At 34.3% G+C, this 26,199-nt stretch overlaps 3 protein-coding genes across 11 annotated transcripts in view; all 3 read left to right on the forward strand.

Annotated features, from left to right (window-relative positions):
* LOC124440684 (eukaryotic translation initiation factor 2 subunit 1-like) overlaps positions 1-26,199 on the forward strand; it is a 111,041-nt gene that overhangs the window by 27,820 nt on the left and 57,022 nt on the right. For 2 of the 9 annotated variants that reach the window (XM_046991127.1, XM_046991110.1), the window contains exons 2-3: positions 12,433-12,576; positions 18,239-18,433. The gene's annotated coding sequence lies outside the window, so the exon portion shown is untranslated. Of the gene's footprint in view, positions 1-760; positions 1,238-10,152; positions 10,669-12,432; positions 12,577-13,009; positions 13,139-15,522; positions 16,263-18,238; positions 18,434-19,613; positions 20,555-26,199 lie in introns of those variants that run through there. The other 7 variants (XR_006946755.1, XR_006946757.1, XM_046991119.1 and 4 more) reach the window with 7 other exon arrangements.
* The window catches only part of LOC124440998 (eukaryotic translation initiation factor 2 subunit 1-like), a 36,684-nt gene that overhangs the window by 6,680 nt on the left and 3,805 nt on the right, over positions 1-26,199 (forward strand). Inside the window, exons 2-4 of the mRNA XM_046991420.1 lie at positions 4,303-4,363; positions 23,089-23,165; positions 23,932-24,183. Coding sequence (XP_046847376.1) covers positions 4,303-4,363; positions 23,089-23,165; positions 23,932-24,000 — 207 coding nt within the window. The 3' untranslated portion in view covers positions 24,001-24,183. The remainder of the gene's footprint in view (positions 1-4,302; positions 4,364-23,088; positions 23,166-23,931; positions 24,184-26,199) is intronic.
* LOC124440502 lies at positions 8,385-9,914 on the forward strand. The gene has a single exon (XM_046990898.1). The coding sequence runs from the start codon at positions 8,422-8,424 to the stop codon at positions 9,610-9,612; it is 1,191 nt and encodes a 396-aa protein (XP_046846854.1). The 5' UTR covers positions 8,385-8,421; the 3' UTR covers positions 9,613-9,914.

Here is a 26,199-nt window from a genome sequence, read left to right on the forward strand (position 1 = left end):
CAATATATTAGAACCTTGGTACTAGAGATTATCCCATACAAGAGACTCGTATTGAAGAATTCAATTGTTCGCCTTATATACCAAAAGAACTTTAAATTGACTTTGGCCCAATGTATTAGAACCTTTACATTTAGAAATAACCCTTCACCTTAAATGTTTTATAGTTTTACTATCCTCATTTCAATTAACTGTAAGACGTTTATCCCTATTTGTATATTTAAGTATCACATTTTGTAACATATTCATTTGCACTGATGATGGCATAAGTTTTCATGTCTGTAATAAAAAAGTTTGTTTTATATATTCAGTTTATTTCAATTGTGCTTTTACGTAAACATATTTTTAACCTTGATCATTCATCAACAAGAGCCTAGCTAACTACTTTGTGTTTATTTTGTCAGTTCTTCTCATTATGCTGGCAAGCCAACAAAGGTCAGAGGGTTGAAATGTTCTTGTGAATCCTACTACCATGCCTTTAAATTTATAATTAAAAATTTAACTTTCAGATAACTTTACAATTGTGGAGTCTACATTCTCTGCTTATTATAAATGCAGTTATATTTCTTTTAGTCAAGAAATGTTATGTTAAATACTCTTTTAGCAATGTGCTAGACTCAGTGCTGCCAGATCGTGAACAAAATTCACAGATTTGTGAACTTTGTGCTCTCTTCATGAACATTTCATGAACATTAAAAGTTTGTGAACTTTTTGTGAACTTTTCTAAGTATTATGCATTTTGTATTTTCATCATTTTCATAAAGAATGTATAGATAAATCATAGTTCAATGAAAAGAAAATCTTCATAGCTCGTCAGTTCTTTCAAAACAACGACGATTTTAAGATAATCCGATGTTTTCCGAATATTTCCGAGAGTTTTCAAAAAATTTCAAAGGTTTTCCGAAAATGTCCGAATTAATCCGTTAACTTCCGATCTTAAAAATTAGATGTAATATGAACTTTTTGCCATCTTTGTGAACTTTTGACGCAAGCGAGCATGAATATTTTGAAATTTCGAAACTTTGAGTTTATTTTCTTTGTCTTTCTCTGTTTATTGTAAATAAACCGTTATCCACTCTGTGGCATTTCGTTGTTCATGTTTTATGACAACAATTTTTGCCGCCATTTTGAGGAGTATTTTAGTTATTTGTGTTAAACTTGGAAATGTTAACGTAAAAAAACTGAACCAAACGAAGAAAAAGTAGAAGCAATACATTCATTCTGTGCTTGATCTCATAAGGTTTGTGTCAAGTATGAATAAATATGTTCAAACGTTTATTTTCTGTATGTTCTTGTATGTATGTTTAGGAAATTTTGTTTGTAAAATTAAAGTTAAGATTGTACAGAGCACAGCGATTATTTACGAATAAATTGTCTTTTTCTTTAAGATAAATCGTATTTCACCACGTACCTATGTTGTCAAAACGACAACAATGAATTGAGAAGAAGGTTTAAAAGCTTTGGAAACTTCAATCAAAACCATTAAAGAAGTCATTATGAACAAGAAAGGTACAATTGTTCTAAGTATAAAGTACCATCCCTCAAACTTTCTGTTATCAATTTCTCTATCATTTTATTCCAAGTGCATATTATGTCCTTAACATCTTGTTATCATCTTTATACCATCTTTGTACTACCACCATGTGATCCTCATATCATACCATATAATCCTCAAACCATCACCACATCATCTTTGTACTACCACCATGTGATCCTCATAGCATACCATATAATCCTCAAACCATCACCACATCATCTTTGTACTACCACCATGTGAACTTCATATCATACCATATCATCCTCAAACCATCACCACATCATCTTTGTACTACCACCATGTGATCCTCATAGCATACCAAATAATCCTCAAACCATCACCACATCATCTTTGTACTACCACCATGTGAACTTCATATCATACCATATCATCCTCAAATCATCACCGCATCATCTTTGTACTACCACCATGTGAACCTCATATCATACCATATCATCCTCAAACCATCACCACATCATCTTTGTACTACCACCATGTGATCCTCATAGCATACCAAATAATCCTCAAACCATCACCACATCATCTTTGTACTACCACCATGTGATCCTCATATCATACCATATCATCCTCAAACCATCACCACATCATCTTTGTACTACCACCATGTGATCCTCATATCATACCAAATAATCCTCAAACCATCACCACATCATCTTTGTACTACCACCATGTGATCCTCATAGCATACCAAATAATCCTCAAACCATCACCACATCATCTTTGTACTACCACCATGTGATCCTCATATCATACCATATAATCCTCAAACCATCACCACATCATCTTTGTACTACCACCATGTGATCCTCATAGCATACCATATCCTCAAACCATCACCACATCATCTTTGTACTACCACCATGTGAACTTCATATCATACCATATCATCCTCAAACCATCACCACATCATCTTTGTACTACCACCATGTGATCCTCATAGCATACCATATCATCCTCAAATCATCACCACATCATCTTTGTACTACCACCATGTGATCCTCATAGCATACCATATCATCCTTAAACCATCACTACATCATCTTTGTACTACCACCATGTGATCCTCATAGCATACCATATCATCCTCAAACCATCACCACATCATCTTTGTACTACCACCATGTGATCCTCATAGCATACCATATCATCCTTAAACCATCACCACATCATCTTTGTACTACCACCATGTGATCCTCATATCATACCATATCATCCTCAAACCATCACCACATCATCTTTGTACTACCACCATGTGATCCTCATATCATACCAAATAATCCTCAAACCATCACCACATCATCTTTGTACTACCACCATGTGAACTTCATATCATACCAAATAATCCTCAAACCATCACCACATCATCTTTGTACTACCACCATGTGAACTTCATATCATACCATATCATCCTCAAATCATCACCGCATCATCTTTGTACTACCACCATGTGAACCTCATATCATACCATATCATCCTCAAACCATCACCACATCATCTTTGTACTACCACCATGTGATCCTCATAGCATACCATATCATCCTTAAACCATCACTACATCATCTTTGTACTACCACCATGTGATCCTCATAGCATACCATATCATCCTCAAACCATCACCACATCATCTTTGTACTACCACCATGTGATCCTCATAGCATACCATATCATCCTTAAACCATCACCACATCATCTTTGTACTACCACCATGTGATCCTCATATCATACCATATCATCCTCAAACCATCACCACATCATCTTTGTACTACCACCATGTGATCCTCATATCATACCAAATAATCCTCAAACCATCACCACATCATCTTTGTACTACCACCATGTGATCCTCATATCATACCATATCATCCTCAAACCATCACCACATCATCTTTGTACTACCACCATGTGATCCTCATATCATACCAAATAATCCTCAAACCATCACCACATCATCTTTGTACTACCACCATGTGATCCTCATAGCATACCATATAATCCTCAAACCATCACCACATCATCTTTGTACTACCACCATGTGATCCTCATAGCATACCAAATAATCCTCAAACCATCACCACATCATCTTTGTACTACCACCATGTGATCCTCATATCATACCATATCATCCTCAAACCATCACCACATCATCTTTGTACTACCACCATGTGATCCTCATATCATACCATATCATCCTCAAACCATCACCACATTATCTTTGTACTACCACCATGTGATCCTCATAGCATACATTATAATCTTCAAACCATCACCACATTCTCTTTGTACTACCACCATGTGATCCTCATATCATACCAAATAATCCTCAAACCATCACCACATCATCTTTGTACTACCACCATGTGATCCTCATATCATACCATATCATCCTAGTACCATCACTATATACCATCCTCATGCAATCACTGTATTATCCACGTACCTTCCCATACCATCCTTGCAAGTCATTGTGTGATTTGCACATTACAAGTTGATTGTTTATCCAAACCTTCACTTTACCCACAGATTTTTAACCTTGATCATTACTGACCAAGATCTTAGCAATCTACTTTTGTGTTTATTTTGTCAATTCTTCTCATTATGTCAGATACATGCCAATCAAGATTAGAGGTTGAAATGTACTTGTAAATCCTATTGCCATGCCTTTGAATTCGTACAAGAAATTTGTTGATTTCAAATGATAAAGTTAAGCTATAAATTTCTACCATTGATTATCATTGTTATCTGTTTAGCCAAAGGTTGTCACAGATATGGATGAAGCAGACTTTGCAAAGGAACTGGAAAAACTTGAACATCAAAATGCAGAAGTTGATGGTGATGATGATAATGCTGATGATGATGAAGAAGAAGATGAAGCATAATTGATTGTGGTTTGTTTTAGAACATTTTAAAAGACACATACTGTGTTTTATTTTTATCTTACATGACCCTGCAGTTGACTTGAACTGCATTTAGTTAAACTTCAATTATACTCAAACCCAACACAGATATCAATCTTTCATGTTACTATGAGAAATAAATGTTTCATGGTCAGTATTTCGAGAGAAAATTTATTTAAAATCCATTATGGTTAAAATACAGCCTCAAATATTTAACTTGAGATGAATTGGACCTTCGCGAAACTATTGTAAATGTGCAGTCGTTGAAGTGAAAGTTAAATTTCATTTTAACTTAATCTCGACGTTCACCTTTGACGTTTATCAGAACTTATACAGTCAGTGAAGTTCGTTGAAAATTTCTATTGCTACTTTCTAACTTTATATATCATCAAATGAAACTGAGAATATTTGAAATTTGAAACACGGAAGGGTATTAAGATGTTGGCGAAAAAAACAAGTAAACACAACTTTAATATATATGGTCGATCAAAAATGCACATTACCGTGTTGTTGCGAATTTTTTCAATAATTTGCATAAATTTTTCTTTGTGTCTTTTGTGTCAACAGTAAAAAATATACAGCTTTAAAAATTATTATGTCGACGTCTACAAAAGTGCCAATGTTTCTCAAATTCATCGCATTTTGTTCTTTCGACACAAATGTAAGCAATAGTTTGAAGGAAATCACTTTCGTTTTGTGAACGGAATCGTCGGAATGAGGAAGTTGTAAATTTTATTATAACTGTTCAATCACGTTAGTTCGATTTCGATTTTAAGTAAATAAAATAATAATGAACTTAAATTAAATTACATAAACTCTTTTCAGAATCATTCAACTTTTTAAACTTTCAAACATCGAATTTTTCATGCGCAATTTTTTGCATCATGCAGAGATCAGTGACTTCCATTGAGTTCTATAAGACCTATCTGCGTCTATATTGAGTCTTATAGAACTCAATGGGTCGAGGCCCCTTTCCCCTCCAGGTCTTATAGAACTCAATGATTCTGATTGGTTAGCCGGATGACGTATAACACGACGGACCGAGTTTACGCGGAATATATAATCGTGACAGCTACACAGAACCAGTGAACTCGACATTTGAATAACTGGAATGATAACCGAAGCCAAAAATTGAAGCCAAAAAAATATTTGTCGTCATCATTCATCATCACACGTCAGGCTCTAGTCTCTCGCGTGTTCATTTTATTTTTTTTTAATCATTTGTCCCTTGGTAATGGTTGCGTTCGGATCTTGATCAGAGCGTAAAAATAACGAAATTTTTGGAATGAAAAGGTTCACGGAAAGTGAATCAAAGTGATAAATCGAGAAGCAAGATGAGGTGAACTTAGTCGATCTGCTCTTACGCTGCGGTTTTCCTTTAAAACATATCAAAGTCTTTAAGGATATTCAATTATTGATATCGCGATGACAACCATTTAGTATTCAAGTTTCAAGCACTATCAAAATCGATGAAAAATACAATCGCTCTGTAAAAAGTAAAAATGCGAGTTATAGACTCAATATTTTTTATAAAACTGGATATTCAAGTTTCTTTTTTATTCGGAAAAACAGATCTTTAAATCCACTTAAATGACAAAAAAGACAAACACTGTCTGACACCGTTTGAAAGTTTACCTTCCGACGAAAGAAAAATTTATGCTTGAATATTTTCTCGTTATATTTTCTATTGTATTGTGTTTTAGCAAACAGTGTAATTTTCAGTTGGCTTTTCCTCGTAACAAGTTGTAAGTTACAACGAACTCACTGTAGTAAAGTTTCAGCTGTAAAAAATAACCTTTTGCGAGGAGTTGGCCTAGTGTGTTTTTGGTAGTGATGTTGTTTATATGTTTTTGCTTTTGTAATTTGTATTCAAATTTATATTGGCCGTGTATGTTTGGCACTCAGGGGAATGAAACTAACGTACAAACCGCGTGAATATTTGACTTTGAAGGACTGGAACCTGACGTACAAACCGCGCAAGAGACTAGGACTTTGGCTTCAATTTTATATCTATAAAATGTATTGTCGTTATCATTCCAGACATATATATATATGGAGTTCACTGCACAGAACACTCGGTCTTCGCTCAAGTGTATGATACACTCAACGAATTAAAAATTTTCAATTTCTATTTTTCCTATTTTCGGTTAACTTGATTTCCCGACAGCAGGTAAGTCTGACTTTTTATTACATTTAGAACATTATGTTAAGAGACCACATTATGTCATACGTAAACGTTTTACTCGAGCTAAATTTTTGTCCTCATTTAGCTAAAGCTATGATATAAGTTTTGATTTATTATTAAATTTAGTGAATTTGTACAAAGTTGCGGGATTTGATTTTCATTGCGTAGTACTAACTAGTTTTGGCTTTTCTGACTAAAATCTAACGTTACTTTCAGATCTTACCTCCTGTGGCGTGCGTCAAGTCAATCTATTGTTTGAAGAGGAGAAGCAAAAAGTTCTGACCGTATTTAGAAATCCATTGTTTTTCAGTGAGTGAAACTAACAAAAATTTTACATACATTTTTGCGCTATCGTGCTAGAAATACTTCGGATGTCTCCAAGGTTAAAATCAAATTTTAAAGAGTATCGATTAACTTTTAAATTCTTGCATGGAAAAGTTCCGTGAATAAAGACTTTTTATCTTTATTTTATACCAGCATAGACATGGGTTGCAAGCTTTGCAAGATATTCTACAAGAGAAAGTTGGAACATGGGGAACATGAAGTAAGCAATGGTGAACAAAATGTACACCATAATCTTGGTGAAGTGACGTCAGGAATAGAAAAGAGTGGAAGACGTCATCCCGTACAAGAGACTCTTATTGAGGAATTTGATTTTTTACCTCATGTCTTGGATTTGATAAGAGAACATGGATATACGATGGAAGCCAGGGATGATTTTGTAGTGAATGTTCAGTCAACACAAGAAGAAGTTTAAATCAGAATGTATTAGTTGCCAACTTTCAGGTCCGTTTTTCAAACGTCGCATTTTACATGAGCCGAATGCATTTAAAACAAAAGAGAACGAGGAATTTCGTCTCAATTTTTTTTTGTTTTGAATGCATTCGGCACATGTAAAATGTGCCTTGTGAAACGGGCCTTAGTATAGAAATAAGCATTCATTATATATTACCGTAAAAATAACCATTCACTATATAATAGTGTAAAATGCAAGCACTTGAAAACGCATCTTGTTTCAAAAATGGAAACTTTCAAGGACATATTTGTTTACATTTTGTGTAGCTAATTGATAATTAATAACTTTCTTTAAACTTTTGTATGTAAATATATATTTATTTTTATATATATTATTATTAACTTTGAATGGAATGATAATTTTGATGTAATCAGTTTTAACAGTGGTTTTAACATCAAACCGTTCATCGTTTTCTCTCGAAGTGTTCCTTGTAGACTAAAGCAGTTGATTTCAAAACAAGCCAAATAATAATGGTAAATTCTGGTTATTTAAAATCAACGAGAAGATATTGTAAACTGCTACACAAATGCAAAATGATTTGATAAATTGTTTAATGTATTTTCCTCGTGTTGAGTGGGACTTATTCAAGCTCTTGACCAATCACCGCACCGCATTGTGTTTATTTTATAACCTTGATGACGCCCGAAGCAGCACAACCTGATTGGCTGAAATGCAGTGTAAGGCAATCATTTTTTGAGTAATGGTAAATGTGATATAGTTTTATATTTATTCTGTCCTTTCATCTTTGCTGCCCTGGCATACTTCTGTAGCGTGGAAATTTTCCAACGTAAGTTATAATGTATCATGTACTATTTTCATGAAAGCATTTTACACTTCTGTTTCAAGCATTTTGATTCTTGTAAGTAAACGTTCAAAGACGAGTTTATTTGAGAGCACGCGGTTTTTGTGAGCACTTTAAATATCGATTTGTGTCATATGTTTGAGTGTGACTTCATGTTTTCTTTATCCGTTTTTCTTCCTGGCTTTTAGGATGAATAATTATCCAATCATTGGGAAACGTGAACGTTTTACAAACCATCCTGAGATAAACAATCTCTTTGACTCGGAACTCACCCCAGAAGATGTTCTGTGCTCAGTGCTTGGTTTGAAAGATGAGTTTGCTTGCAGGCTTCTCGAACTAACTCCTTACATGAGAAAACACAAAAGTGAAAAGGTACATTTGCTAAGATTTTTAAAGGAGTTTAAGGAAGAAGACAACTTAAAAAATCTCAGAGATGGTGAAAAGGTTGCTAAAATCTTGTGCAAGAATGGTTTTACAAAGCATCGATCTGAATTTATTGCTAATTGGATAACCAACATGGCAGATCCAAATCACAAACCAATTTTCTCCTGGGTGAAAACTTACATTGAAAATCATTTTAAGTATGATATCTTGTTAAATGATCAAGTTTCGGATTTTCCTTTCAAAAATGATAATCAAAATGAATGGTTTACTGTGAATATCCCACGTTTAGATGAAGAGGGAAGACATAGTCATCCTATAAATATGATCAATGTTGAATTGCAAGAAGATGCTCTACACCATGTTGGATCAATAGTTGCTGAACTAAATGAAAATAATCCTGAGACAGAAGTATATTTCCATTGTACTGATCACGAAAGTGCTGTGGATATTCTGGAAATTGGAATTCATCTGGGTTTTGGTCGAAAGAAATCAGACTTCTCTGATGGAGCAGGTTTCTACATGGTAAATAATGCAAAGTTCTCATTAGAGCAATATGGATTGAGCAGTACACATCCAGCTATTATCATGTTTGATGTGAGTCCTCAAAAACTGAGCAAGTTCAAAGGAATTGATTTATCCAGTGCTGAAAAAGACAAAGATTGGAAATTGATTGTTGAGTATTTTCGCTCAAGTAGCCATGGTATTGGTAATTTACCCAAGAATTTGTTCTCACACATAAGACAATGTGATTACATCCGAGGGCCTGTTTCCCTAAATGGTTCTATTGAAAATAACACATTATCTCAAGGTGTTGAACAAATTTGCATAAAAGAACGAGAATTGGCCAAGCTAATTGGGCATCCATCATTAATCTTAGGCGTTATTTTTCTTAAAGCTCATGAACTGATCCAAAAGGGAAATGAGCTTGGCAGTAAAGATGACGACCATGACATGGCAGAATTGAAGATTGAGCCAATAATAATTGACAAAATCTAAACATGCATTATAGTAATAAACATTTGAAAGTTGATTTTGTAAGTTGTTGTAAATTTCAGGAACCTTTAATCTTATAACCGACAGGTGTTATACCCAAGAACAGTTGGTATAACATATTTTATTGTATACTTATATGTATAACCAACAGTAGATCATTGTAAACTATGATTATCTTTTACTATTTATACCTGAACATTGTGACATACTTAAGTTAGGAAACGAACTATTTACTGCTTGTTGTAGATTAGATAATTTGATTTGGCTTTTGTGTGATGTCATGATAAATATCAAAAAAATTGGAATTTTTGTTCTTTAGTATTCATTCTGTTAGGATTGCACTTACAGCTTGTTGATGATGCCTTTAGAGTGCTGAGTTTTCTTGCTTAACAAATTTGCAAAACAACACTGGTTTGCTCTTTGTACAACTACATAAATCACAAATGTTTCTAATATTAAAGGCAAATCAGCAATATGCTTCTGCATAACACGTGATTTAATCCTCTAAGTATTGAATATTTATATATAGTCAATGGCGCTGTATATTAATGGCTTTGTTATTGTGAAATTGAGATTCAGTGTTTATTTGTTGCTTTGAATTGCATTCAGAGCTACAAAATTTCGACAATGACTTCAAGAAAGCGTTGCTACAATGGATTAAAACACGCAAAACAACATATGATATTATTTTTCATTTTATTCGGCGTACTTTGTGGATTTTTACTCGGTTCTTTATTGCATGGCAATGTTCAGTCGTCCATAGATCCAACACCGAAGGAATATGCAATGTAGATGTCGTTTCTTGGTGAGATTTGGGTGAGAGCATTAAGACTTTTGGTCCTTCCTTTGATTGTATCCAGCCTGCTTTTCGCAGTCGCTGAATTGGAGTCAAAACAGAGCGGAAAATTGGGAAGAAGAACATTGCTGTATTGTCTTATGACTACAATGTTTGGGGAGTAATTTGTTTATTTGCATTTAACCTGGAAATGTTAACGTGAAAGAACCAGAACCGAACGAAGAAAAAGTTGAACCGATACCTTCTGTGCTTCATCTTACAAGGTTTGTGCAAAATATTCATAAATTTACTGAGTTTGCGCCCTGCTTTTGCGTTCACTGCAAAAATTTTCTTATACATATAACTTTTATTTCTATTATTTAACGACAATGCTTTTTACTTTTTCAATATGAACATAATAGCTCAACATAAGACATTTAAAAAAGCCATCATAATTATAAAATAAAGAAAGATTAAAGGTTTTTAATAATTAGGTTTCTTCTTTAACTTAAGACATCTTCAGATTATTTGAGATAAATTATATACATGAGGTTTTAAATACAAGCATATATTACAGGGTGTTAAATTACATGTGAGGGAGTAGGAAGTTTAGATGAAGGAATGAAGTGAGAATGGCAGTATATTAAAGAAGGTGAAGGGGGATTGAGTTGCCTTGGGTGTTAAGAGAGGGTTTAAGTTTGGATATAAGAAAGCTTTCATGAATCATAAGGTCATAATTGTCGGCTTTTTACTTTACTAAAGGAAACCTTTTTATTAGAATGTAAATGCTTCATTTGCAAAACTGTGCAAGTGTGGAGATTTCCAAGTGCGTAGATAACACATTCACCTTCACTATTTTGAAACAATAATAAATACATTTACGATATTAGTTGTAAATACATTTTATTATGACATATGAACCATACCAAAGAGAGCAAAGGTAATGCTACAAGATCATAATAAGAACATCGATTTTAAATGGATAAGTTAATCTGAAACACAACCTTTACAACAATGACATTGAAATATAAAAATTGCAATAAACCTTCCACACTCTACTCATCACACACTCAATTTCTCATCTCTTTGAGACAGTGAGTGGAAGGTTTATTGAAATTTTTGCATTTCAAAGTCAATAAGATCTTTACTCCTTTTGAATTTTAAAACTCATTTAATATAAACGACAAGTTTTTTGAAAATAGACATAATAAATAATACAAGGTTTATATAAAAGTAATATGATCCATAAATTACAACAATAAAAGGAAATAAGATAAATTAATGGGGAGCATCCAAGCGTATTATAAACTAAATATTGTATTGAATTTAAAAACTTGAACATTGAGGTCAGGGTTAGTTTTGTTAATGTGGAGTGTTTCTTTGATTTTAAAGGACAATGAGGTGTCGGCAGTGTCAATGATTTTGAAGCTAGAGGGGAATAGTTGGTTTTACATGAGTGAGATATAAGAAGGTGTCGGTAGATATGAGATTTAAAAACTTGATGTTCAAGTTTTTAAATTCAATACAATTAAATTCAATTCAGTCAGCCAAGCTTTTTTGAAACCATTATGAATCAAAATTAATATCATTTGACGTCTTACATGAACTGTTCTTAACCAATAGAGCTATACCTCATATTCATCATGTCATTTTAACTTTTAAATATGTTTATGTCAAGATTTCAATTGTAGAATGATTATTATATATACTACTGAACATTGTGTACAACAAGACAACTGTCAATAAATGATTTGTCAAGAAAACGAACCTTAAGAACCAAGAAAAGCACGAAGCTTTGTCTTACACCACTGTATATGACAGATCATTCTCATTGAAATGCATCAAACTGCAATATTGCTACATAAACACAACGAGGATGGACATTTTGATGTTCACGAAAACAAAATTTAATTATTTATAGATGTTCCAAATGTGCACAGCAATGTAATTATATCTTACAATAGCTGTGCCAGGGCTAAATTCCATACAATGATAAATAATGTTTTGAAAATTTCACTGTTTGATTGTAAACTGTTTTCTTCTTTAAGATAAATCCCATTTCACCACCTACCTATGTTGTCATGACAACAACAATGAATCGAGAAGAAGGTTTGAAAGCTTTGGAAACATCTATCAAAGCCATTGAAGAAGTCATTATGAACAAGAAAGGAACATTTGTTTTACAACAAGCTGTAAGTGTTTGGTTTATATTTCTATGAAAAGTATATTGTATCACTAAAATGACATCCCCCTGGTGCCTCTACTGTCCTCATATCATCCTGTTACCATTTCCTTAAGTACTCCATGCTGTATTAAGACGGACATATTCAATCATTAGTTGTTTATTTGAAAATTACAATGACACCATCCCAATGCATTGAAGCACATTGAAGCAGATTTGCATATTGAAGAAAAGTTATGTGTCTCCAAAACAAAATAAAATAACAAAGCACATGTTCACACCATTTACACAATGACTGTCTCATGTTTGCTTTGTCTGACTGTGTAACTATTATCAGAAGGACATCACTTGAGTCCATTGGACATTTTGTACACCTGTATGATGTATCAAAGATTTGAAATCATACAACTGACGTATGTTTAATGAGCTGCTGTTTTTTGCAGCGTCAGAGAAAAGAATAAAACAAGCAGAGTTTGTCATGTTCTTATTCAAGTAGTACTTTATGTTTAACTTAGGAGCTAAACATGTTTCATACAAAATGTTTTATGGTTTTTGATTGTTTATATGAAATGATCTATTCCACGACCAACCCCTTACCTCTTGTTTTCAGTGTGAGCGTAGGGAATGGTCGGGGCATACAAACAAAATATTTTTACTCTATAGCGTTGCGTGAACTGACAATTTTTCGTAAAAGCTCAGAAGCGATATCTCTGACTCTTTGAGCTTCAGACGCAACGTTTGACTGTCCTTTACTGATTTCTATGTTCACACACAGTCCAAGAACACATTAAAACGATGAATAATTGGACAATATTTGAAATACACGTGCGAATAAAGTTGGGCACGACCAAAGGAAAATATTTGGCGATTGAGCATGCGTACGACGCAATGCAGCTTTATATATTATTAGTAATTTATGTTTTGGTCGTTCTCGCCTGATCAGAGCACAACCAAACTAGGGCTGACTATACCCATTTGAACAGGCCGTGAGGTTTTCCAGCCAATCAGCGCTTAGGAATATATAATTTGGTCGTGCTGGTCTGAGTAGAGGACGACCAAAAACGGGCGAACGCCCTTCCATTTGCTTTTAGGCAATAAATAGGGCAGATAAAGTAAATGGTTTGAACCCGGGAGTATCGTTATATGTTTGTAAATGATGATCGTCCAGGTTAATAAAGTCCTGAGAAGGACTGTTTTTGATGTTGTTGACTGACGTTTCGACAACCTTAGCGGTAGTCATCTTCAGAGTCAAATGAGGAGTAAACGTCAGGTTAGCCGTATTTGTTGTCTGGTTCTTACGTCATTGTATTGTGTGTACAGGAAATGTGCAGGAAATGTGTATTGTCATTGTGGATTAGTGTGAAGTGAAATATTTTATTTTTAGTTGTGATGTGTGATTTAGGTGTGACGTTTTTAGTTGTAGTGTGTGGGTGTCAATTGTGTATTGTCATTGTGAATTAGTTTGAAGTGTAATGTTTTTAGTTGATCGTTTGTTTGTATTGTGAATAAGTCGTTTGTAAGGTGCCGGTAATTGCTGTGATCTGTTCAGGGGGGTTTGTTCAAATTGGTATACCAACTTTCTAATGTAAGCCGTTGTCTATAGTCAGTACTGTAAGTGATGCATTTTGCCGAGTCCCAGTCAATGTTGTGCTTTGTGATTCGGTGATGTTCGGCAATGTGATTAGTTTTGTCTTGTTTCTTAGTAGCTCGTTTGTGCTCAGTAAGTCTTATGTTTAAGTTCCTGCCAGTTTCCCCGATATAGGAGGCGTGGCAGTCGGAGCAGTTTATTTTGTAAACTGCACCTTGTCGTTCGTTGGGGTGTTCTTTGTCCTTTATGTTCGTTAGTACTTGTCGTAATGTTGTGATTGGTTTATGTGCGACACGTATGTTGTACGGTCGTAAGATACGCGAGATAGTCTCAGACGTACCTTTGATGTAAGGTATCGTTGCTGGTATACCTTACATCAAAGGTACGTCTCATTGACTAATTCACAATGACAATACACAATTGACACCCACACACTACAACTAAAAACGTCACAGACAAAATTAGACAATATTTGAAATACTCGTGTGAATAAAGTTGGACACGACCAAAGGAAAATATTCGGCGATTGAGCATGCGTACGACTCAATGCAGCTTTATATATTATTAGTAATTTATGTTATTGTCGTTCTCGCCTGATCAGAGCACGACCAAACTAAGGCTGACTATACCCATTTTAAAAGGCCGTGAGGTTTTCCAGCCAATCAGCGCTTAGGAATATATAATTTGGTCGTGCTGGTCTGAGTAGAGGACGACCAAAAACGGGCGAACGCCCTTCCATTAGCTTTTAGTCAATAAATAGGGCAGATGTCGGGCAGAAACGTAATATAGTGAAAGTAATATGAAGTACATATCACAAAATACAAATGAAGCATAAGAAATCGATTTTGTTTTCGCTAATATCTGTCAACATTAAAAACAAGTAATAAAATTTTAGTGGGTAAATAAAACCTTAGTTTGAAAAATGTTTGGTCGTGCTCAGCACAACCATCCCGACCTCTAGCTTTGCCACTGTGTGGATGGTTTGCTGAAATTAAGAATTGTCACCCAGTGCTCGCATTTTCTTTGTGTATTATAACTTGTTTCTATACTTAAGTACATTATAAAGTAAATGGTTTGAACCTGGGAATGTCGTTACATGTTTGTAGATGCAGATCGTCCATGTTGTTAAGTCCTGAGAAGGACTGTTTTTGTTGTTGTTGACTGACTTTTCGACAACCTTAGAGGAAGTCATCTTCACAGTCAAATGTTTGTGGAAGTCAGAGTCAAAAGTCACTTCACTCTGAAGATGACTACCGCTAAGGTTGTCGAAACGTCAGTCAACAACAACAAAAACAGTCCTTCTCACTATACCAACCTGGACAATCTACATCTACAAACATTTAACGATATTATGTTGTTCTTCATCAGCTTGGAAGAGATTTGGACAGTACAGCATGTTCATGAGAGATCAAAGAATGCCCATGTGTCTCAAAAGGAAGATCATGGACACTGTCATACTACCAGCAATGACTTATGGAGCAGAGACGTGGGCACTTACCAACCATCAAAGAGAGAAACTGGCAATCACCCAAAGGAGCATGGAAAGATCAATGCTCGGTGTCACGAGGAGAGATAAGATCCGGAATGAAGACCTGAGAGCAAGAACAAAGGTGAAGGATGTCATCGAGAAAGTTAATGAAGCCAAAGGAAAGTGGGCAGGACATCTAGCCCGAATGAAAAAACCATGAATGGGCAAAGAAAACATCTGAATGGACCCCGTGGGACAAGAAAAGAGGCAAGGGAAAACCAAAAAAGAGATGGAGAGATGACATCGAGCAGAGAGCGGACAGCGTGTGGATCCAGAGAGCCCAAGACCGTGAAGAGTGGAGAAAGATGTGGAGGCCATCCGCCAGCAGTGGCGTGACAGGCTGATGATGATGATGATGATGATGTTGTTCTTATACTTTAGTACATCACGATGGTTAGGCATAAAAAATAAAAAGCCTTTAAAAGCAATTTTATTGTGTGATAAGAAATTTTGAGCAAAAGATAATCATTGTCTACAATGATCCACCAGTGATCCTATCTATAAAAATGCAATGTTCCTGTCAAATTTTGTAGCAAGTCGTAAACAGGAAGCCGAAAATAAAATATTGTCACAGCGCAAACTATAGTCAACATACTTGTGTTCTTTTCACTGATTTGCACGCAGAAATTAGAAATACTTTTTTTGAGCAAACCTCATTGTTGGCTATGAAATAACACTATCATTATTAGCTTGTTTTGAAACAATTGTGTTGGAATGAGTTGATAATAGCACTGAAAAAAATAAAAGTCAATAACGACATAAATAAAAATACAGATCATTACGAAATAGATTTACAAAAACTTACAAATTTTTTACCCATTTTTCATTAGTAGATAACATTAAAGTGTAGTTGTTTTTGAATGATTATTGAATGGTTAAAACAAAATATTTTCTTGAGTTTTACACAAATGTATTTATAATACAAAATTTACATAATCTGTTTCTTTCTATGAATACCACTTTACGTTGAAGTTGACGATGATTTAAAGTTTTTCTTGAGTTGATGGAACATTCAAAACAAGGTCTTCCTCCAACATTTCCATCGAAGATTCAAATTCTTCAGAAAAAGTCTCTTGAATGGGTAAATTTAGAATTGGTTGAGTATTTCCACCATCTTCCATACTTTCATTTTCCACTGCACTGTCGTATCTTTCGTTGCCATCTTCTAGCATATCACAATTATTATCTTTAACGTTATTCTCTTGTTCAACACAGAAATTTTTACCTTTGTCGTTCATCTTTTTGTAAAGGACGATCTAAAGATAATTACAATAGGAAAAGAGTCCTCATTTCGACTCTTCTACAAATGGAAATGCTGGTTTTTTACGCAAACGAATTACGTTAATGGTGAACGATTTACACGATGCTTATATCTGTAAAAAATATTTTCCGATTTTGCGCAAAAGAAATGAAACAAGAATGTAAGATTTAGGATAATTGTATTTTATTTCACATGGTCGTGCTAATAATAAATTAAAATCGTCACGATTTCTTGTTACATCACCTTAAGTAAATATGGTTTGGATCGTAAGCGTAGGAAAACATGTTTTTAAAAAGTGTTAAATAAATTACATTAGTAACAGCTACCTTTTCTTAAAAGCCAACTTCACGAATATTCACGAATTAAAATCCAGTCGAGTGTCCAGTTTAACGCGCTTGAAGACTTCAAACACCAATGAATGTTCAGTGATTTTATACATCTCTATATAAACAAATGAAACATTCTATCATGTGTTTCGTCATACACATTTGTAACCCAGAACGGAACTTCCGCACTTATTTCCATCAATATTGAGGATAATATTTATGGAACGGAATCCATCAATATTAATGAATATAGTCTCCCGTGTTTTATGATTACACACATTTGTGTGGACAAACCTTTGTTTTGTTTGGTGATTGTTTCAAACTTCGTGCCTAGAAACCATTACCACCTAACGTGCCTAGAAATATTACAAATATTAACAATATATATACCACCTAACGTGCCTAGATAAAAGATCTTTTTGGTTGAGTCTGTGTGTAATCACTATGTAGCAAAAAATGGTCACGTGATATAAAAGTATAACCATTACATCCGTATATATCCGTATCTTTAATATTGTCATGTTCTTGTTCTTGTTCTTGTTCTTGTTCATGTTCTTGTCCTTGTTCTTTGTCCTTTAATATTGTCATGTTCTTGTTCTTGTTCATGTTCTTGTCCTTGTTCTTTGTCCTTTAATATTGTCATGTTCTTGTTCTTGTTCTTTGTCCTTTAATATTGTCATGTTCTTGTTCTTGTCCTTAACTTAGGAGCTAAACATGTTTCATACAAAATGTTTTATGGTTTTTGATTGGTTATATGAAATGCTCTTTAATAGGTATTACATATAATTGGACAACTGTTTTTCTATTGTGTCTGTTGACATAAAATTGTCAGTTTTAACAGAAATAGGCCTTCATAGAGATCAGAAATGTAAAAATCTTAAAATGATTTAAACTTATTCAGGAAAGAGGTCATTATTATATTTTATTATCCTAACTAACGTTTTTATTTGACTTGATGGGGTACTCTAGGAATCACGGCAAATCTTTGGCTCGTGGTCGATGGTAATTATCGGAATTAGCGGGAAAAACTACGTCAGAGGTCTGGTACCGACACAAAGACGCGATTCTTGTCATTTCATTCTGGATAGTACGCCGTCCATCGAAGCTCCTCAGTTCTTAGATAAATAAAAATTGTCAAATACCAGCTGTTATCCTTCTGTAAAAGTAAGTAAACATTCTTAGTTAACGTTAGAATGGAGTTTTGTAAATTTTGATGAATTCAGACAACAATATTCGTCGTCGTTTCCATAATGAAAGCGAAACCAATGAAAAATGTATTTGTAATTGCAACTATGTTCAACGCATTTGGGTATAATTGTGACAGTTTTCATCATAAAAAAAATTGCACTAGGCTGTCGTCAATAGCTTCAAATATCGATTTTTTGAACGGTTTTATGCGCCGTATCCTGGTATCAAAACGTAGACGACCTAACATCTATGTACTTATTAGGAACATGAAAATAATTCAACCAGTTATAACCAGGAGGCGTCAATTTCCTGAACACTTAACACTTTAAACATCGAAACATGTTTTATAATATTTAAGTCACGCTTAAGTGAGAATCGTGTGATAAGTTTTGAAGTATGTATTGGCTCTTTTGCCTTGCTTGTAACAAATCTATTGCGCACAAAGGCATATAAAGTTCCCCTGAGTGAAAATAATTTGGTGTAAAATTATCGTGTTGAAACTTTCAAAGTCATTATTATGGATCAAAAATTACTTGTAGCTTGTTTTTTAATACATTCTGAATTTTTTGAAAATAATTAATTCATTCTTTGGTATTTGGTTATAAATGATGTAGCCACAAAGCACAAGTGGTGCTTCATCACTTCCTCATAACTGTGGTGCATTGGAGCATGTTACATTTGATTTAAATTTTCCGTTTGATATTTCGAAGTTTTTGCAATAGTGGAAATGTTTATCGTAAGTCACGATCAAAGTTACTTATTCGTTGGATGAAAAACTATCTCAACAAAAATTTCAAATACATGAGGCAAAGTTACGCAAAATAACGTTTCCCACAACGGAAGTTTCATGTTTGTACTAAAATATGCACAACACTAAAGATATATACTTTTCCGCTAGATTTAATGTCGTGAAACCTTCGTATTGCGATTCCTACATAACCTTTGATGGAATTTTAATGCAAATAAACGTTTACATATGTAGCCATTGTGAACGTATCGACGTCCTCGCTTTAAATATTTGAAATGTTTCTAATTAATGTTATTCATTTTTTCAATTGTGTTATTTTTGTAAGAGTATCTATGATAAAATAAAGATATGATCTTATAAACATAAGTTAGAAAACATCCTTTCATAAGTATGTATGATGTTCTTTAGAATGCCTCCTTGTTTGTCAAAGTCAATAATGAGAGACGTCTACACCATTTATCCACAAAAGAATAATGTTGTACCACAATACAACCAATGAATGCCTCCTTGTTTATCAAAATCAATGAGAGACGTCTACACCATTTATGCACAAAAGAATAATGCTGTACCACAATACAACCAAACGATCATTTCTATGCTCCAAAAAAGACTTGAGCTAAGTCCTTTCGCTAGAACTGATATGTACGATAATGTGAGCTTGCTTTACATGTCGAATGAGTTGGTTAAAAAAGAGATCATGAAAAGTGAAGGAGAAATTGCACTCTCGCTTATTCTGTCTCATCTTGATGATCAATCAATGACAGTTTTACTTGGAACCTACATTAAGAAATTTTTTAAGTGTACTATATTTACGAATGACGCCTTTCCTCTTTTTCCGTACAATGAAAACTACCTAAACCATTGGTTTACGCAGAATTTTTCACATTTTAATGATGCAGGGAACAGAATTAATCAAGAAGTAAAGATTTTTAATGCAAGTAACAAAGATGAAGCAATTAAATATATCATCGAGTTTGAAGAAAGAAGAAGAATGAAATACTGAGTTATATTTCCATGGCACTGATTTTGGAATTAAAGAAGTGCGATTATATCAAAAGTCCAATTACAAGTGATGGTCGTTCAGCAGGTGACCAAAAGGAAGATATTCTGCAGGTTTGTGTAAAGAACCCAAAATGGCTGAGACAATCAGCGGTTCTCCATCATTGGTGGGTGCAGTCTCTATAAAACCTGATTCTGAAGAGAACAATTCGTTGTTGGGTTTTGATTCATTTGTATATTGAAAACAACATTTTGAATCTGATGCTTAGCAATGGCCTGTTCATGTGCATTTAACTTTTTCAAATGGGAGGCAACAAGCATTCCAAATAAATCATTTTCATCTTTTGCCACGTTTTCGTTTTGATGCTTAATTGCTTTTTGCATTGTATGAAGAAACTGTATTTCTTCTTGCTCAACATCAACTTTTGTCTTTGACCACTTTTTATGTCCAGTTGTATCAGATATATCAGTAATCTTATCATCAAATACTTCATCTGGCTCCATTCGTTGACAGCCATTGTCTTCATTTAGTAAGCTGACATGCTCAATTTCATCATTGGTTAACAAACTACAGTTACTTGTCGAGCCGCTGCCGGTATTTGATACTGACAAATTAGTTTTTGTTGCTCCAGACTTTATGTGTGGTACTAACCACTGTAGAAAATTATAGTCCTTCAAGTTTGTTTTAGAGGAAACAACAGCTGACAGAGATGTTCCAGATTTATTTACTTTTTTAAAGTCATTTCTTCGCTTGCTGAATCTTTTTTTTAAATTTTCAAACAATTTTTTGGCTCGCTCACCAATTATTAAAGTAAATGGTTTGAACCCAGGAGTATCGTTACATGTTTGTAAATGTAGATCGTCCAGGTTGGTATAGTCTTGAGAAGGACTGTTTTTGTTGTTGTTGACTGACGTTTCGACAACCTTAGCGGTAGTCATCTTCAGAGTCAAATGAAAATTGTTTTACGTTTCAATAGATTCAGATTTTCTGCCACTTTTGCCCAAGCATTTGCCACGCCAAACTTGTCTTTATAATCCTTATATGTTTTATCATATAAGCAGGGAATCTTACGCACTTTCTCGGCCAACTTTCTGGGTTAAGTGATTGAACACATGTTGAATCCGCCATTTTATATTCCAAAATTTTCATTTAAGATGACGTCATTTTGGCGATTAACGCGAATAAATATCAAAAATTATATCGCGGTTGTTAGTCTCCGTTTATTGCGATTATTACCACGTTCCCATATGGGATTATCGCGTTTAAAGTTAATCGCTGTCGCGTTTTCGCGTTAAGCCAAAAGTGGAAAAAAGGCTTTAAAGATCATAGCTCTCGACCAATGAAATTGCTCAAGTTCTTCAGGTTATTACATAATTATAGTCAATGGCGCGGTATATCTATAGTCTTTGTTATTGTGAATTGTGAAATTGGGAGTTGAGAGAATTTGCTTTGAATTGTATTCAAAGCTTGAAATTTTCGACAATGACTTCGCGAAAGCGTTGCTACAATGGATTAAAACATGCAAAACAACATATGATATTATTTTTCATTTTATTCGGCGTACTTTGTGGATTTTTACTTGGTTCATTATTACATGGCAATGTTCAGTCGTCCATAGATCCAACACCTAAGGAATATGCAATGTACGTGTCTTTTCTTGGTGAGATTTGGGTGAGAGCTTTAAGACTTTTGGTTCTTCCTTTGATTGTATCCAGCTTGCTTTTAACAGTCGCTGAATTGGAGTCAAAACAGAGCGGAAAATTAGGAAGAAGAACATTGCTGTATTATCTTATGACTACAATGTTTCCAATTTAACCTGGAAATGTTAACGTGAAAGAACCAGAACCGAACGAAGAAAAAGTTGAACCAATACCTTCTGTGCTTTGATCTTACAAGGTTTGTGCAAAATATTCATAAATTTACTGAATTTGCACCCTGCTTTTGCTTTTACTGCGAAAATTTTCTTATACGTATAACTTTTATTTCTATTATTTAACGACAATGCTTTTTACTTTTTCAATATGAACATAATAGCCCAACATAAGACATTTAAAAAAGCCATCGCAATAATAAAATAAAAAAAGACAAAAGGTTTTTTAATAATTACGTTTCGTCTTTAACTTAAGACATATTCAGATTATTTGAGATGAATTATATACATGAGGTTTTAAATACAAGCATATATTGCAGGGTGTTAAATTACAAGTGAGGAGAGTAGGAAGTTTAGATGAAGGAATGAAATGAGAATGGCAGTATATTAAAGAAGGTGAAGGGGAATTGAGTTGCCTTGGGTGTTAAGAGAGGGTTTAAGTTTCGATATAAGAAGGCTTTCATGAATCATAAGGTCATAATTGTTGGCTTTTTACTTTACTAAAGGAAGCCTTTTTTTATTAGAACGTAAATGCTTCGTTCGCAAAACTGTGCAAGTGTGGAGATTTCCAAGTGCGTAGATAACCCATTCACCTTCACTATTGTGAAACAATAATAAATACATTTACGATATTAGTTGTAAATACATTTTATTATGTCTTACGAACCATACCAAAGAGAGCAAAGGTAATGCTACAAGATCATAATAAGAACATCGAGATTTTAAATGGATAAGTTAATCTGAAACATAGCCTTTACAACAATGACCTTGAAATATAAAAATTGCAATAAACCTTCCACACTCTACTCATCACACACTCAATTTCTCATCTCTTTGAGACAGTGAGTGGAAGGTTTATTGAAATTTTTGAATTTTAAAGTCAAAAAGATCTTTACTCCTTTTGAATTTTAAAACTGCTTTATATTTATGGCAAAAGTTTGCTGAAATTTTGTTTACGATTGTAACATGTGACAGCCAGGGTTATGTGTTAAAGGAACTGGAAAAACTCGAACGTCAAAATGCAGAAGTTGATGGTGATGATGATAATCCTGATGATGAAGAAGAACAAGATGAAGCAAAAATGATTGTGGTTTGTTTTAAAACTTGCTGTGTTTTATTTTTATCATACACGATCCTGTGATTGACTAGAATAAGAATTACTTGGCATGGCGGATAATAAAAATGATATTTCGAGAGGGATGACAGAAGCGATATGAAGGGTAATCACGCAAACTTTGGGTACAAGAGAGGTATATGAGCGAGTTATTTTGCATTTAGTTTATATCAATCCAACAGTAGTCTGTCTTTGTTGATTTGAAACAAATTTAACAGATAAGCGTTGAGCACGAGACAAATGATCCACTGGTCATTCAAACCAGTGGCTTGCTACATAAAATCAAAGATATTTCGTTGATTCAGATTTTAAGTATTTTTCTCAATCAGCAAGCATCAACGGCTGATGACAACCCCAGCCAAAACAGTTCTAATGCTAGTTCTATTACAGTCCAGCCTGTCCAGGTACGTTGACTTTTTACATAGTAAGCTAGTAACCCAGGGGTCAGCTGTAAAGAAGTCAACGTACCTGAACCAACGAAATATCTTTGATTTTATGTAGCAAGCCACAGGTTTGAATGACCAGTGGATCATTTGTCTCGTGCTCAACGCTTATCTGTTAAATTTGTTTCAAATCGCCAAAGACAGACTACTATTAGATTGATATAAACTAAATGCGAAATAACTTGCTCATTTACCTCTCTTGTACCCAAAGTTTGCGTGATTACCCTTCCTATCGCTTCTGTCAGCCTTCTCGAAATATCAATTGTTTTATCCGCCATGCCTTGTTTTGCGCACTTTAGCTGAAATCAGTGAACTACAATATAGAACTGGAAGCCATCCCTCAAACTTTCCACAGCGGGAGAGGGTAAGTAGATCACGAACGTGACGTCATTCAAAGTGTGCCAGATATCATCGCTCCGTCTGAGGCGACGGTGTGCAACTCTCATAAACCAGGAGAGAGTATTTCTCATTGTAATTCGTCAGAGTCAGACCCATTTTGTCAAGTGTATGAGATTTCTATTTCAGAAGAGAGGTTGCTCTGACTGTGAAAGGTAAGATTATTATACATGGTGTATCAAACAGAATGTTTTAAATTTCTTGTTTAATAGTTGTTGTGCAAAAGTTTTGATGTATTTCTTATATGATATACCATTATGTCTCCTAGAAACTTTGCGTGCAATAATTGAAATTAAGGTATTTTTCATCTGCTATAAAGTATTGAAACATTTAATGAATTTTCACAAACTATCTTGTAAATAACGCGTACTAAAAGCGTCGTGCATGCACTCTATTTTTTAGGCAAGAAGCTGTGCTAAGCAGTTTTGAACATAGCTAAGTTATAATTTCCCCCGCAAAACGCACAGCTTGTGTCCAAAAAATATAGTTATAATTTCCCCCGCGAAACGCACAGCTTGTGTCCAAAAAATATAGTTATAATTTCCCCGCAAACGCACAGCTTGTGTCCAAAAATATAGTTATAATTTCCGCAAAACGCACAGCTTGTGTCCAAAAAATATAGTTATAATTTCCCCCGCAAAACGCACAGCTTGTGTCCAAAAAATATAGTTATAATTTCCCCCGCAAAACGCACAGCTTTATTATGTACGGTGGCCCACAGCGGCAATGCGGAACATAAATTAGGAATAGAAATAAAGTATTTTGCATGAAATGTTTTCATTGTTCATGATATATATTAGTGGAGCAGTAAATATGTATTCATTGAGCAGATATGTTCATAAAGTACGCAAATATATATTTTCAGTACGCAGATATATATTTTCAGTGCGCAGATATATATTATCAGTGCGCAGATATATATTATCAGTGCGCAGATATATATTTTCAGTGCGCAGATATATATTTTCAGTGCGCAGATATATATTATCAGTGCGCAGATATATATTTTCAGCGCGCAGATATATTTTCAGTGCGCAGATATATATTATCAGTGCGCAGATATATATTTGTAGTGCGCAGATATATATTATCAGTGCGCAGATATATATTTGTAGTGCGCAGATATATATCAGATTTTCAGTGCGGATATATTTTAGCGTTATATATAAATCTTTCGTATGAGCTCCGAACGTGAGTTCAATGTACTAGAACGCTGTTAAATTTTGTGATTATTTTATTCATTAGCGAAGAAGTTTTTTACAACAGTCGTGAGTGTTTTATGTGTTAGAATTTATTTACAGGCTTTTTATATATTTGGTTAAAGAAGGTGCAGTTATTACACAGCGGATAATGTACTTGAAATTTGAGTAGTTTTACGTAATTATAAAGTAAAGTGCGTAAGTTTAAGTAGTGCGTTTGAGTAAGTGTAGGATTGGCTATTTCGTCTATTTCTAATACATGAATCTAGATGAGTAATGTACGCACTTTATGTACGTCACTACAAGATATTTATGGCAAGCAGACACATATTTTTTACTCCGCAAACACATATTTATAGTGTGAACTGTGAATATATACAAAAAATATAGAAACGTTTCAGCAACAAAAGAGAAACTGCGAGAAAATTTGCATTAAAGTTACAAAATATTGCCAATATGGTTGACATTCCTTCGCATGATTCTGATACAAACAATGTAGAAAATGAGCGAACTCTGATTGAATATTATTTTACTAGAGGGTTCGAATATAAGAGCATAGTTAAATTCATATTAAATAAACACGGAGTTCAAATGTCGGAACGCACGTTACGAAACCGTTTTAAGGAGTACGGTTTACGTAGACGATTGCCTGAGTTTGATACAAATGAAATTCGCCGAGTCATTCAACAAAAATTGAACGGTCCTGGTAATTTGGGAGGTTATCGTTGGATGTGGCATGCACTCAGAACTGAAGGACATCAAGCTCCAAGAAGTGTTGTTGAAGAGTTGATGAGAGAGCTTGATCCCGTTGGTTGCGAAACAATACGTGCGAAACGTTTGCGAAGACGAATATATCGAGTTCCAGGTCCTAACTTCTGTTGGCATACAGACGGCTACGATAAACTAAAGCCGTACGGTTTTCCGATACACGGATGTATCGATGGATGGAGTCGGAAAATAATATGGTTGCGC

The sequence above is a fragment of the Xenia sp. Carnegie-2017 genome, unplaced genomic scaffold (assembly GCF_021976095.1).
Source record: "Xenia sp. Carnegie-2017 unplaced genomic scaffold, XeniaSp_v1 HiC_scaffold_1, whole genome shotgun sequence".
In the NCBI taxonomy this organism is placed as follows: domain Eukaryota; kingdom Metazoa; phylum Cnidaria; class Anthozoa; order Malacalcyonacea; family Xeniidae; genus Xenia; species Xenia sp. Carnegie-2017.

Bases quoted from the DNA above. Each gene is read 5' to 3' on its own strand.
- LOC124440502 (XM_046990898.1), top strand. From the start codon at position 8,422: ATGAATAATTATCCAATCATTGGGAAACGTGAACGTTTTACAAACCAT.